General features: G+C 43.5%; 1 protein-coding gene across 1 annotated transcript in view; it reads left to right on the top strand.

The window, feature by feature from the left end:
- mmp15b (matrix metallopeptidase 15b) overlaps window positions 1-14091 on the top strand; it is a 31608-nt gene extending 17517 nt beyond the window's left edge. Inside the window, exons 7-10 of the mRNA XM_035152185.2 lie at window positions 1866-2004; window positions 4788-4938; window positions 6179-6297; window positions 7308-14091. Of these exons, the coding sequence (XP_035008076.1) occupies window positions 1866-2004; window positions 4788-4938; window positions 6179-6297; window positions 7308-7822 (924 nt within the window). The 3' untranslated portion in view covers window positions 7823-14091. The remainder of the gene's footprint in view (window positions 1-1865; window positions 2005-4787; window positions 4939-6178; window positions 6298-7307) is intronic.
- The last annotated feature ends 933 nt before the right edge of the window (window positions 14092-15024 follow it).

Genomic DNA, 15024 nt, shown 5'->3' with positions numbered 1-15024 from the left:
ACCGCCACTGGTCTCTAAACTAATACATATGACTCCAATCTGATTGAGTGCAGACGAAAAGCAAATAATATACGTTTAAGTCATCAGATCAATTTTGTGAATACAAATCAATGCAATACAATTATCATGTGCAGTGTAAAAAATAGTCATCAACCTGCCACACCATGCCTCAGCCCACCCTCCAAGAGCCCAGATAATGACAAATCATCAAGTGTTGTGTAATCACATCATACTATAGTGTAACTATAGTGAATATGAACTAGATTCTTCTTTCCTTGTACCAGTTACGGGGGATGCAAATTATTTCAGGCTGCATTTTCTTCCTAGCTTTGTTTTAATTACTTTCTTAGTACTTGGTTTTGGTGCAGTTTCCAACAGGCTGCTTTTAGTCGTTGCACCAGTCTGGAGGTGATCCCTCCTTTGTTAGGACATTTTAGTTACTAATGGTAGACATTCTTCTTCTCTGTTATTCCTCTGCACAGGCAAAATCACTCACTTTGAGCTCTAAGAGTGGGCGTAATTTGTGAGACATCAGTACCACTCTCTCTTTCCCACAGAGTCCTGTCCATTAAAAGTAACAAGTGGCTGTCATTCTGGAGGGAAATGGCTCCTTTCTTTTATTCACGTCTACTATTTATTCTGCGCTCAGGGCTGGACACAGAGACAGTCAGCAGAGCAACACTGAGCTGCTCCCAGTATTGAACCTCCCACACTGAGGTCTGGTCTGTTCTGCTGAGGACTAATATGGTCAATTCAGTCTTAATCTGGTCAACGCAAGGAGCTGTCAGACCACACAAATCAAAGAGCGCGCTCCCCGTTCAGTTCGGCCCTGTTCTGTTTCTCTCCACTCTCGTTAAACACATCTTCATTCTGTTCCATTCCATGCCGCGTCGCGCCGTCCTGTCTGCCAGTGTGTTCTTACGTGAAGGACAAAACTAGGTGTGCTTGCCAGAAAGAAGCAGCACTGAGCATTTTACCGTTACATTATCCAGGACAAGCAGAGCTACTGACTCACCACTTATGAATGAGACTGGTGTAAATCTGTCTGCTGGCTTGTGTGCGCAGCATTTACAGTAGATATGACGGTTCATAAGTTTCTTTGTGTGTTCGTGGGTCAAATTTGATGCTGCGATGCACACATGACAGTTCTTTATCAACGTTAGTCTGTGATCAGCAGAGAGAGTGGGAGGTGAGGACGTGATAGAGCCACCAGAGCGGAGAGACTTGACTATTATTAGCCTGCTACTGTTCCGCTATTGTTAGTTTATTGTACGTTTTGGTCCAGTTATACTGCAGAGCTCATAGTGACCAGCAAGCAGTTCATGAAAAGTGACTTACAACCTTTTCTTACTAAAGCTACATGTAGACCTTGTGCTTTCCATTCCTGTTTAGTCCAGCCAGCTACTTTATCAACTCCACCAAGGGGGTTATGTTTTCACCCTGAAAACAACCGTGTTATTATTGACCATAAATGAGGTTTTACTTGATACAGTGAAAATTTCAAAAAATAAATAAGGTCTAAAGATTCCAAATTACAATAGTTTGGATCAGGACATGTTTTGAATATTAATAGCTGTTTACAGACTGTGTGGGCTGAAATGGACAAGTGACATAATTTTCCTTTACCTTAACTAACTCTACTGCATAAAATATGCAATAATAAGGATTAGTGTGATTGATTTAATAGTGCCATTATATATGTCAGAAGCCACAAAATTTGGGCTTTCTGTGGGGGGATAATGCCCCTGAACCCCCAATAGCTGACTTCTGTTTCCCTCACGCTGGCTTCTCCATATCCTTGTGGAAAGTTGTCTGCTTTTGTTGAGATGTGTTTCAAATACACTTTTTCAATTCGGTCTTCTTAGGGCCTCTGGTTCTGGCGGGTGCGTCGGAACAGGGTACTGGATAACTACCCCATGCCCATCAGTCACTTCTGGCGGGGTCTGCCTGGAGATATCGATGCAGCCTATGAAAGACACGACGGCAGGTTCGTCTTCTTTAAAGGTAAGCAGCAAAAACTCACAAACACTGATGGATGCATGCGCCTAAGCTCCGAAACAGAATATGATGACGCACTTGCTCATGCTGACAGTATCCTAAAGTCATAAACAAAATTGCATTGCACTTGTAATTTTGTACCTCGCAGCTCAATGGAAAAGGTCAAATGATGATTGATCATTTGTCATTTATCAAACCATCTCCTGGTGACTGTTTCTGTAAAACAGGCCTGCTCCAACTAACCTTTTGAGAGCATGACAGTCTTCCAGGAGCAACTGCCTTTGAGAACATACCCGATTTTTCAACTGCTGCCCTACACAGTGTGCAGGAAAGTAATACACATGCTTCGTGTGCTCAAGTAGCAACGTTGACAAACAGCACTAGTGTGTAACAAACAATCATTGTTCAGACTCAGCGGAGGGTGTGGTATCACTGCATCCAGGTTTTATCACAAGTCAGTCGGTCTTACATCAGTGTGTCAGAGCTTTAGGGTAAAATTATTCTTTTACTTTCATCTTTATTGAAAAATGTCAAACGGAGCATATGGAAGATAAGTCTCCCCTATACATAAGTATACTCTTCCTCCATATAAACCCACCCACCATCTGGTTTCTTCTTAACAACCTTAACACAGTTATATTGCACCATGGTCATTTTAAACCGCCATGTCTTAATGCTATCACACTTTAATGGTAAAACTGATTGTGGAGCTTTAGTCATCTTCTGATGTTGGAGATATACTGCAAGTGCCCACGCTTCCTCAAGAAAGCAGCACTACATAATATGTTCTACATGCAGAGTATAAATCTCCTTTAGCCCAGCTCATTATTCACACTGAGTCACTGAGAGCGGCTCGTCTTTTACAATGGTGGATGATGTTGTTGAATGAAAAAGAAAGCGCTCAGGTCTTCAGTGCAGCTTGAACCGGGGGAGCCACAGGCTCTGGGGCAGCTGTTGATGGTGAGGAGCATGATGTCATCGGCAAGTCCCTCAGTGTGACACTTGGCTGTGAGCCATTCACAAAAAAAGAACAAGAGGAGGGAAGCGAAAAGGAGGGAAAGAGAGTGGAAAGGCTGTGTGAGCCCTGGGGGAGCAAGAGAAAGGGGGACCAGCAAAAGCAGCTGGATATCTGTTCCCAAGACCTATGGACCAGTCGGTTCAGCCACAGTCAGTATGAGAAGTCCTTTCTTCGTCTGTGTTCCTGTGCAAAGTTCTGCACATTAAGCTGATTTGTTTGCTATGTGTGATTGGTGGTTGACAAGTATCTTCTAATACATTTCACATCTATCAGCCGTGACGGCAGGAAACAACTAAACCCACAACCATCACAGAATTTTACTCCCACTCCCTGCTGTGGTGAGCTTGATGTTTCCTCTTGGAGTAAAGAGGTCAGAGTTCAGATCCCAGATAAATACATACGTGACACGAGCATTATGATCCATTGTATGCATGTTGGTTATTCCCAAATGTAATTGAGTGTTCAATAATGAATGCTTGAAGTTTTTATTTACTTGTTTATTTACTTGTCGCCCTTTTTAATGAGATCTGCATTTGAATTGAGTGGATTCTTACTTGACCCAGGCTCCATCCCTCCACCAAGTTAATTGCAAATCAGTTCAATATTTTTTGTGTAATCCCAGTGACAAACAATCTAACAGACACAAGTGTATGATGTCACATCCTTAATATACAGAGGATACTGAGGATCACTGGCACTGTTGTCATGTGTGAAATCACATGAACTTTCCTGAGTTGGGGAAGTCAACAAAAACACTGTTCTAGCAGTTTACTGTAAGTTGAGAGATCCATGTCCTTCTGTTCTTGTTGATCTCTAAATTCAATGTAGTGGTGTTTATTGAGAAAGAATAGGAATGACTATATATTTATTAGGTGTAAAAGTGAAGCTGTAGTCCAAACCGGGAAAATTGAATTTTACAAATCCTCAGTACAGGAACAAAGATTTATTAATCCAGCTGTTGTATTACCCAGAGGTTTTCCAGCTGTTTTAATCCTAAACAAATCACACTGTTTATCCCTTTAGAAAAAACGCAGTTTCATAGCAGGAAGGGGTGACATCTTGAGGTCAATGTAGCTCTTGTGTAGTGGTGAAAAGTCGTGGAATAAGTCATGGGATTTTACATCAGGGCCGTGCACCGCAGGAACCCTGGGATGCATTGCGTCAACCTCCTGTTCTCTATGCTGAGTGTTGAGCTTTCATTTTAAACGAGGAGCAAGGGGCTGGAGGTGGGTGGGTGAATGGATGGATGGATGGTTGGCTGGGTGGGTGGGGGAAAAGAAGGCCTCGAGCCAAAGCGGAAAGATGTAATGGTGCCAGGAGGAATGGAGTACCCCTGCCTGACATAATAAAAACAATAAAACCTTCCCTTCAGCGAGAAATCTGCTACATGAGACAAGCCGCTCCGAACGGATAATTACAAGCCAAACCCAAACTCCTTAGTCAATGATGTCGTACTCGCGTTTGCTGAGTCTTTTTGATTGCCTGCCAACAAATCATTATTACATTCATATAATTTACAAGTGTGTGTAAATGCTGGTTTGGTTTCCCATGTTGTTCTCTTTTTATTCCTCATTTAACTTCAATTACTCAACATATTATGTGCCAGCAACTTAAATGTGCACACAGCAAATCTGTGCCTCTCAGGATGTGTCTGTTTACATCTGTTTGCATGTGTGGACCCATGTGAATCCAAACATACACGCCAGGATCCATAAGAGTCCACTAATGGCCCTCTCCTCTCCTCTTGTCTCCCTGTGTCTCCTCTCCTCAGGAAACAGATTCTGGCTTTTCAGGGAGGCTAACCTGGAACCCGGCTATCCACTGGAGCTGACTGATTATGGTCAGGATATTCCCTACGACCGAATAGACACGGCCATCTGGTGGGAGCCGTCCGGCTTCACTTACTTCTTTCAAGGAGACTGGTAATTTAGCCTACAACCTGTCAGCATCACGAAAACTCACCTGCTACCCTGTTTATTAGTTTATGATCAAACTCATTTTTGCCTGATAACATCTGGCTTTTGTCTGCAATGGGAATGAATACATTGCTCCCAGGGTAAATGACTCTACATTAGACACAGGTTTTAATCAGCTCGAGCTCTGATCCAATGGAAACGTGACACCCAGGTTAACATGCTAATTGGGCAAGATCGCCTCAGATGTTGGTGCATTTGTGACGTCAAACATGACGCACTAGGGGAAAAACATGGTTTGGCAAACTCCTCCACTGGCAATGAGACAGGAGTCATTACCTTTTTAGGGGTTTACCCATGTTAAAAAAACCTGTGTGTACAGGCTCAGTTAGGTTTAAAAGAGTATATATAGTTTGATCACTTTTAATAGTTCAGACAGCACAGTTGAGCTTGATCTCAACACAACAACATTGTTCCATGAAACAACATTAAAATACATTGCGTTGACTCACGTACAATTACCCATGCTAGCTGTGTGTCACTCATTTCACCACTTTGAGTCCAGACTTGTTCATTTCAGCAATGATACAAAAGCAGCCACGAAAGTTGTGGAGACATTCATGATCTCCAGATAATGAATCTCACTCACAGTGGTTCTCATCCGTGCACGACTCTTTTACGCAAAGACAAATGCATCTCAATCTACTCCGGTAAAAAATTGTGTTGTTTCTGATTTATGTTTCAAAGCACATTCATGTGCATTTCTACTAATGAACTGGATAGCTTTTATTTTATTGTAGTTCTACCAAATGGACCCAAAATAACTCTCTCCCAAATATGGAATGAAATTATTTCAAGATCACACAACTTATTTATAAGTTTAATTATAGCTTTTCCCTATGAGGATTAAGCCGTAAATGAGGAATAGCAGCAGCTGTATATGTGCAGCTCTTAGTTAACAGTTCTAACTTTAACAGTTAAAGTTAGAAAGTTCTATCAACAATACAAACATTTTGAAGATACTGTGGAGCAGAACAAACACCAGTGTATGAAAGGGGAACATATTTATGAAAACACTCATAGGAAAGTAAGTAATTACACTGGGGGCTTCTGGTGCATTTATACTCGGCTCATCTTGAATGTCCTGTATAAACTGTGCTGTTATATATACACCATGCAGGCCCCCACCGTGCTCTTGTTTAGACAGCTGATAAACAGCGACGGCCATCTTCTCCACTGCTGTCTGCAGGTACTGGCGTTTCAATGAGCAGTCGCGCTCAGCTGACAGAGGCTACCCGAAACCAATCAGCGTCTGGGGATCGTCAGTGCCCTCTGCTCCCAAGGGGGCTTTCCTCAGCGATGACGGAGGTGAGCTGAGACAAGAAGAGTGGTTTGTGTGTGTGCGTGCATGTATGTGTGTGTGTGTGTGTGTGTGTGTGTGTGTGTGTGTGTGTGTGTGTGTGTGTGTGTGTGTGTGTGTGTGTGTGTGTGTGTGTGTGTGTGTGTGTGTGTGTGTGTGTGTGTGTGTGTGTGTGTCAGCAAAAAGGACAAGGAGGGGCTAAAGCAGACAGAGACACGCCTGAAACAAAGAACTAAGGTGTGGCCATGCGATTATTATGAGGGAGGGGATGGTGAGTGCGTGACTTTGTGTCTTCTGGGAAGTGAAGTGTATGTCTTGTGCTTTTCAATGCCTTGGTTAGAGCAGACAGTTGCTTAGGCTACATCCATACTACTACATTTTCCTTTGAAAAAACACATTCACTCTAAAATTCCGGAGTTTTAAAGCCACTAAAACAAAGTAGTGGGGCTGCGGTTAAGTCTGGACAAACACTTGCTGATTGGGTCCTTTTGGTCATGACTTAGCCTTTGTTGAGGAATTCTATCACATGACACTCTTCCGGAAGATTACAACCAGCATTAGCCCGGGTACCAGTGTAGACTGCAACACGGATAAACAATTGCAAGTGTTGCTGACCCTGTTGTCTTTGCTAACAGTTGCTGTGCAGATACAACCCCTTACATATGTAGGAGTCAAGCTAGTATTCCTGTTTACACCGGCAGCGTATGCACAATGTACGTGAATGATCTTGTGATGTGCACGTTCAGGCATGTTAGTATGGAGGGATGCAAACTAATGTGAAAACCAGCTTGCAAACGAAAAAATTGTAGTAAGGATGTAGCCTTAGTTAAGCAAGAGATCTGGAAATGGGCTAACAGCTAGCCTTTCATGCAACCAGTTTCCAGTCTTCATGGTAAACTAAGCTAACCAGCTGCCAGATCCAGCTTAATACTGAACAGACAGATACGAACAGATCACCTAACTCTTTGTTTAAATTGATACACTGACTGAAATCTTCTGTTCTCCTCACCTCCTCCAGCCTACACTTTCTTCTACAAGGGTTCCAAGTACTGGAAGTTTGACAACCACCGCATGAAGAGCGAACCAGGCTACCCCAAGTCCATACTAAGAGACTTCATGGGCTGCAGTGTAGACCTGGACCCGGACAGAGACACGGACACAGACTCAGGGCGTAAAGTCCCAGATGTGAACCGTCCGCCGTTCAACCCAGACGCAGGACGTGAAGGTGACAAGGGAAAAGAACGGGACGGAACGGATCAAGGTGGTACAGACAAAGACACGGGCAAAGGATCAGACAGTGACAAAGACGAGGACTACCGTGAGGGTCGGGAGGAGGGCACCAACGAGGTTGACGTGGTGCTGAAGGTGGACGACAGCGAGGAGCGGACCATGAACATCCTGATGGTAACCATCCCACTGGTCCTGGTGCTGTGCATCCTGGGACTGATCTACGCCATCATCAACACGCTGCAGAGCAAAGGGGCGCCGCGGCTTCTGGTGCACTGTAAGCGCTCACTGCAGGACTGGGTGTGACCCTGGACATTAGGGGGACACTGAACTTTGAACTTGAATCGGACCTTAGACACCCGCCTCGTCTAATCCCAACCCCTCCATCTCTGTGCTCAGTGGCTCCTGAAACTCTTAATACTTGTGGTAGTAGATCCATACACACACAAACTAGAATCAAGCATAAATTATGTCTTACATATACACACACACACACACATCATCCTAACCTCCTCTTGTCTCCCATGGTGCTCTACAATGCGTTGACTGTAGTCTATTTATATGAGAGAAGTTTGCACATTGTTTTTTTTGTTTTGTTATTTTTGTCTGGATTCATTTTGTGTGACTTTTTGTTATTATTATTTTTATTTCTAAACCAGGAAGGCCGCTCTGTTCGCTCTTCCTCCCCCTTTCCCTAATCTCAGTGGGGGCTTTTTCCTCTCTGATAACTTGACATCTGTGTATGCTATCAGTCTTGCCACAAAAGAAAGACACATGTAAAAGGCTCGAACAGACGGGTCACTAAACGTCCACGTGAGGTTTAGCTGTGTTCCTTCCTCCTTTCATCATCATCTTCTCCACCCTGCTCCATCTCCTCGCTTGTTTCTGCAGTAGAGCACAGTCTTCCTGAGTGGGAGAGCTGAGATAGAAAGCAGCAGGGTTTGGTCACAGCAGACATTTCACTATAGTTTTGACGTGGTTGTTAGTCTGAAGGTTGAATCTGGAGTTCTGCTTGTTGTTCACACAGACCCATCTCTCTTCATTTTGATCTCAGGTACAAACTTGTAGAGTTCATGACGGCATCTTGCACTGTTGTGTTGTACTGAGCCGTAAAATGTTGACGAATCATTTTTCATGATGTTTAAATGCAGCCTCATAAACTCTGGAGCGAATCAAACAAACACCAAGTGATCTTCATGTACTGATCAAGTCCTAATAACTTGTGATGAGTGTTAGTGTTTATTAGTTAAATTGAATCAACCACTGGCTCTTGAGAGCTGGGGGTGGGAGGCGGTGAAAGAAGCGGCTGCAGGTGCAGCCTGATTGACACTTTCCTCAGCAATTCACATTCTCACCGCCCTTGCCAAAGTGCAGACATAGGCAATTGCCTAGTTTGCCTATATGGACACACCGGCTTTATTCACATCGGCTCCTCCAGGCAGAGAAAGTCAGCAGAAATTCCGGAGGGTCTCACTCGGACATTTGCGTTCACACACACAGCCCCTCCAGAGAAACTCCTAAGTGTCTCCAGAGTTTAGTACATGTGTGAAAGCAGCTTAAATGCCTCCAGGTCCATATTTTTTACCATGATCACACCTAGTTAAATGCTGAGATCTGTGACTTGGGCATGCAGCATTATTGCCAAAAGGAATTCAAACACTTAACACACTAATTACTTACTAAATAATTCACTAAATAATCACTATCCACAGTCATCTTTATAAGTCCAATATGATAAAAAAGACATGATGGCTAAATCTACAAAAATATATTCCAAACTGTAACACACCATAATTATCTTTTGAAGTCAGACTACTTGTGCCTTGTTTTCCTTCTTTATCTTGTGCCCACACAGTTGGACAATAGGTATACCTCTTTTCCTCTCCTTACTTGGAAACCATTAAAAGACCTCTTTGGCTGAAAAGGTAAACAGACGTTTGAGGGTAACCTCTTCCTTTAGCTTTCATTTATGTGGCTAATTCTCATAGAGCCTCTTCTCTGTCAACAATGAGACTCCAGAGGAGACAGACTAATGGTTAATTTAAAGTCAGCTCACTATGAAATAACACAGGAGAGGCAGCATTTATTGCATCTCTGTGTGTGTGACAAAAAAAGAGACAAAGCAAAGCCACAGCTTTTAATTTCAGAGCAGGATGTTGCACCACAAAACAACCCAGCAGTCACAGGGTGCAGCTAATGTACCGAGGACTTAATAACAGCCTTTTTACTGCTCGTGCTTTTTAAAAAGGAAGAAACCTCCCTGACAACCTGTGGTCTTTTTGTTATAAAGATAGCGAAGCTGTGAGCACTGGGGTGGGCTCGGGCCATGCAGGCTCATGTGATCACAGACTAATCCTCTTCATTAAAAAACAGCAGGTGTGTGCAAATGCTGTTCACCCCCGCGACCCCTAAACTAAACCTTGAACTTCGAAAATGAAAACACTACCCACTCCCGTTTCATCTCCCACGAACAGAGATAGGATGAAGGGGGGTGTGTGCGCAGGAAAAATGGTATTATGTTTTTTAACATTTAGCTACTTAAATACACATGTTTGCCAATACTTTAAAATACACGCCATAGAGTTTTTCGTGTTTATTCTTTACTGTTTTTGGCATCCTTTGGTTTCCATTCATTTATATAAGATATGAAAGTCACAAAAGATAATTATGGATTCAAAATCTGCCTATAGATTTTCATGCTGTGACAAAATAAATGGAAACCAATTGCTGCCATAAAAACACTTAAAAAAAGACATACTTTGCAAAATGATTGGTGTAAATTGTCACTGAAGGTTTTTAAACAGCAGGGCCAATACCTGCAAAACCAGTGGTGTTGTCGTGTAAAAGTTTGTCCTTGAAGACTATTGTTTTTCTTAAAAGAAGAAAAACAATATTCATCAATGGCAAACTAAGATATTTCCTGAGCTCATTATGGATACATTTTCAAGAATTTCTTTTGCCAGGTACTTGTGAATATTTCAAGTTTTTAAATGATAAGACAAGGATTTTTCATCCTTGTGGGAGACTTGAGAGAGTGACTTCAAATAGGAATGGGAAGAAGGCTTATCTGAGGCAGCATTAGGTAAGCTGCCACCCTGACCAGAGGGGGCTCAGCTCCCCCGGCTCAGGTTACACAGATGTGGACGGGGAGGGCGAGGAGAGGCCAAATTTCCTGCAGCTGAGACAAGGGAAGGGGGGATGGGGGATGGGGGATGGGGGAGGGAGGCTGACCTCCTCTCCCTGAGCTTGCAAAGTTTGGATTTCAGGAACAAGAAGGGGTGGGGGGGCAGAGAAAGAGAGAGGACTCTGATGGCTCTATCCCACTGGCAACAGCCCATGTGACCCAAATTCTCTTTGCTGGCTCAACAACAGTGCTGGTCAGAGAGGAAACTTCAGCTTACAGTAGGAGACAGACCCTTTTGAGGAATGTGCGCTGTAAGTGCTTTGCTTGTAGTTGTCAGTGTGCCCCGTTACATTTTTTGACTTTTTAAAACAAACCGGCCCTTGCGTTCTTAAACCTGCCTTTGTGGTAGTGAAGCGGTTTTCCGATTTAACCTCTGGAGCCCAGACACGTTCACGATAGCAACAAAGCCTCTGGAGGATTTCGGTGAGGGGTGGTGCAGAGGCAGGACGTAACGCATTCACCCTGCTGCAGAGATCATGTGTTTTTGTTTGCAGCACATCATCACCAGTGTCAACTCTTGTCACCAAAAGCTCTGTTGTCTTCTACGTGCATGGCTCCGTCCGTAGATATTTTGGCCTTGTGTGCTTTGGTTTGTACCGGACCGAGATCGTCACCACAACTTGACAAACGACGCGTTTGAGTAGAGTAGAGTCTCCTGACCCATCTGCACAAAGCATCTCAAGACCCCTCACCCCCGGCCATATCACTGCAACAGCCCTTGGTACAGGATTGATTTTTTCCGGTTGTAAAATTTAAAGACTTACCTTTCAAAGGAGAGCAGGGTTATGACTGCAATGAAAAAAGGTTAAAGAGCAGTCATCTTCTTTTTTTTTTTTTACTTCAGGTACATTATTTTCAGTCCTGTGTCCAAATGTGAGCTGGAACTCTCAAGCACTAGCATTTGGGCTTCTTCTGTTTTGTGCAGCTTTTATGTGGACGTACCCAGCAGATGCGTGACCCCGCTGCTGTGTTCGGCCTCCAGTGATGTGAGGACAGGTTGAGGTGAGGTACCTCAGCAGACAGAGTCACGGTTAATGGGACACTCGTGCTGAAAGGTGGAAAAAAAGGCAGAGCAAATGCAGCTTCCACCAGAGGTCTGGAGATTGATCTGTGGCCAGTCGATAGACGTTGCCAGGAAACGGTTTCCTGTGTCCATCGCTCACCTCCTCATCATCAGGGTTGGTGTGGGGGGGCAGTGTCTGGTTGGTTGGCGGACACAGCTAATCAGTGTTAAAAGCACCCCCTCCCTCCTCTTCTTTCTCCTCCCCCTGCCCTGCTCTTCCCCGATCCTACAGGCACATCAATGAGTGCTTAGACAGTCAAGCGTCTGGACAGGCTCCGAAAATGCAGACTCATTGATAAAAAGTTGTGTATCGAGTACAGTTTTTATATATATAATATTTCAATCCTCATTTTCTCTCCTCTGTAACCTCCATACAGAAAGCCCACAGGGACATAACCACTTCAAAGCGAAAGCAACAACTTCAAAGTTGAATAAGTCGAGAGCACCTGAGTTTTCTTTAGTTAAAATCACAGTTTCAGCAGTTTGAGAGATTCTCTGTAAAGGTGACACTGACTGGGATTGAATTCAGGACAGTTGATCGTCTCAGGACAGCGAACAGAGGAGGAATGTCGAGAGGTTTGGGGAGAAATCCGTCAGGGTTGATTGATGAGTGTGTGTGTGTGTGTGTGTGTGTGAACTTAATCAGCTCTACAATAAGCAGGGGCTGTTTTCCGACTGTAAATTTCCCACACTGTCTCGATCCCACCCCTCTTCATACTCAGCCCTGCCCTCTAAGCCCCGAGGGGATCATAATAACAACAATGGCCTTCTCTCTCTCTCCCTCCCTCTCTTTTCACTCTCTCTTTCTCCTCCCCCCATTTTCTCTCTCCCCTATACACACACAAACACATTATTCTCTTCCCCAGCCTCACCTTCCTCCCCTCCCCACCCCTCCATCAGGAAATGAGTCCAGGCCAAGGTCCAGCCTTACGCAGCAGAGCCTGTTTTTAGATCCACCTCCTTGTTCAGCAACATTCAACACTGTGGAGGGCGTCACTTAAGCAAAGACACCATACCTGTCAGGTGTTGAGTTTGTGGAACAAACACTTGGCACTGGGAGGTCACATTTATATCTAAAGTTGCAAAAGACTTGAGTTGTTCTATGTTAATGCCTTGTTTGTTTCGAAGTACGGGGCCTTGATGCAAAGTTTGGGTAAGGTTAGGATGTGGCTGAGCTTGTGTGAGCTCTCGTCTCTTTCAAGATGTGTTTGTGTAAACACTACATGTTAAGCCTTCCTGATTCAGCCCTGCTGTTTTGGCTCTGAGCCTGGGATTTATACTTTTTTTTATTTTTTATTTTGTTATATTTTCATGAACATCTCTGTTGAAACTGTCACAATCATTCAGAAGACTGCTTTGTCTGTGCTCTCCACTCTGTATTTGTTGTGTTTCAGCTTCCTGCGATCGCAGTGTATCCCCACACTGCCTAATAACCAGAAGGTTCAAACAGCCATTGCATCAGCAATGTCTGAAATGATGTCAGGAAAAAACAGATCAATAAATAAAACTGAAAAGAGAAAAAATCAGTCCAACCTGACATAGAGTAAGACTGTGATCTGTTTCAGTTTCACTGGGGATAGCTCTGTGGCTTCTGATGGCTCAACCCCTAAAGGATTGTGGGTTCTCCTTTTTCCCAGACTGCATCTCACCTTGCCCATTGAGCCCATGCACTCTGAAACCACTCATCTGAAATCATCACTCAGCAAACTCATCCGCTCACCGTGGAACAGGACGGAACAGGAAAGATGGCTGACAAATGACTTTCACCGTCCGTGTCGTCGCTTTTTCTAGAGCGAGTGCAGCGGCTCTGATTGAGCTTCAGACGAGCATCGAAACTGACGAGCAGCCCACTTAAAGGAAACTGCTTTCATCCACTAACTGCCGCTACAGTAGATTTTATCGGAGCCAGTGGATTCTGTACTGACCGTCAGTACTTAGCAACTCACACTAGGTCCTCTTGAACTTCTGTCTTCATTACTACCTGAGTAATGGTTAAGTGACTTTCTGAACAAAAAAACCTCACCATCATCCCTGATTGGGTTAAAATGGTGGGAAAAAAATACAAAAAAGCAGCCAATCAAAACATGAGGTTATTGTTGGTCCTTGATGATTTGTCTTATTTTGATTTTAATTTGTGATCATTTTATTTCCTCTTTTTTTGTTAATAACATTCCAATTAGATTTTTTTGGATTGGTTGTTAGTGGGTGTTGTTTTTTCTGTAGAAAATGTAAGATTTTATACATATGTGTTGTTGTGTGTTCACCTCTAGTTGAGTGTGTTAACAAGCCATGCTGGACATGTACACATTAAAAATTGCTCTGAAAATATTCTATGTAGTGCCTTTTTAGCTTTTGTGCAGAACAATGCTTTCTGACCCGGCTGAAGAGAACTGAGTTACAATCCTGTGCACTCACGTACATGTACACACACACACACCCTCACTCTCTTCCTGCGGTGAGCTCACTGTCCATAGGGCCTTACTTCCTGTCCCACATGGGACAGGCAGCAGAGCGGCCTTAGAGTCTGGCCCGTTTCCAGCAAGCCACATGAGTGGGGAGGAAGTTAGCGAATAGTGTGTAGAGTCTGTAGGAAACCGACCAGGCAATGGTGTCATCTCACTGAAAGGAAACTCTTTGTTCACAGCACCCCTGTGTGTGTTTCTGTCTTGTGATGGAGTTTATCCAATCACCAAAAGTATAGATGAGAAACTGATGACAGAGTTTAATGAGAGTGACACGTACTGACATCCTGTGGCTGACATAATTGACACCAAATGATGCTTGTTTTGCCTTCATCATGACTCCTATGATCACTTAATGAAGAAGTCTAGCTGTGAGCTGCAAGATTTTAACAGAGAGAAAAGGGAATTCATGACTGGGATGAGGAAAAAGATGTTTCAGAGAGTCTGTCTGCCTGTCCAGTATTAAATAGTTGAAATTAGGCACAGATAACAATGATGAATCCTAACCTAAAGGACTATCTTGTCAACCATACCATCCTGCTTCATTACCCTGCCTGTGCCCCTTTACTCCCACTGAAGACATAAACATTAAAACTGCAAGCAAGTGTATAAGGGATCGACTTTATATAAGATGTCCATGTTCACAGTAATGAAGAATGACCCAGTGTTTTAGTTTCCGTACAACAATAAAGGTAAAAGGCACAAAGGCAGCAGTACTACCAAGCTTTGAATACACAAACAGCACTGGACTACAGTTAATTGCTGGTTTTGACCTTTTAAAAGTGATTTGTTGAAAAAG

The sequence above is a fragment of the Hippoglossus stenolepis genome, chromosome 1 (assembly GCF_022539355.2).
Source record: "Hippoglossus stenolepis isolate QCI-W04-F060 chromosome 1, HSTE1.2, whole genome shotgun sequence".
In the NCBI taxonomy this organism is placed as follows: domain Eukaryota; kingdom Metazoa; phylum Chordata; class Actinopteri; order Pleuronectiformes; family Pleuronectidae; genus Hippoglossus; species Hippoglossus stenolepis.
The sequence above is the reverse complement of the archived record's forward strand: the minus strand, read 5'-3'. Positions and strand labels throughout refer to the sequence as shown.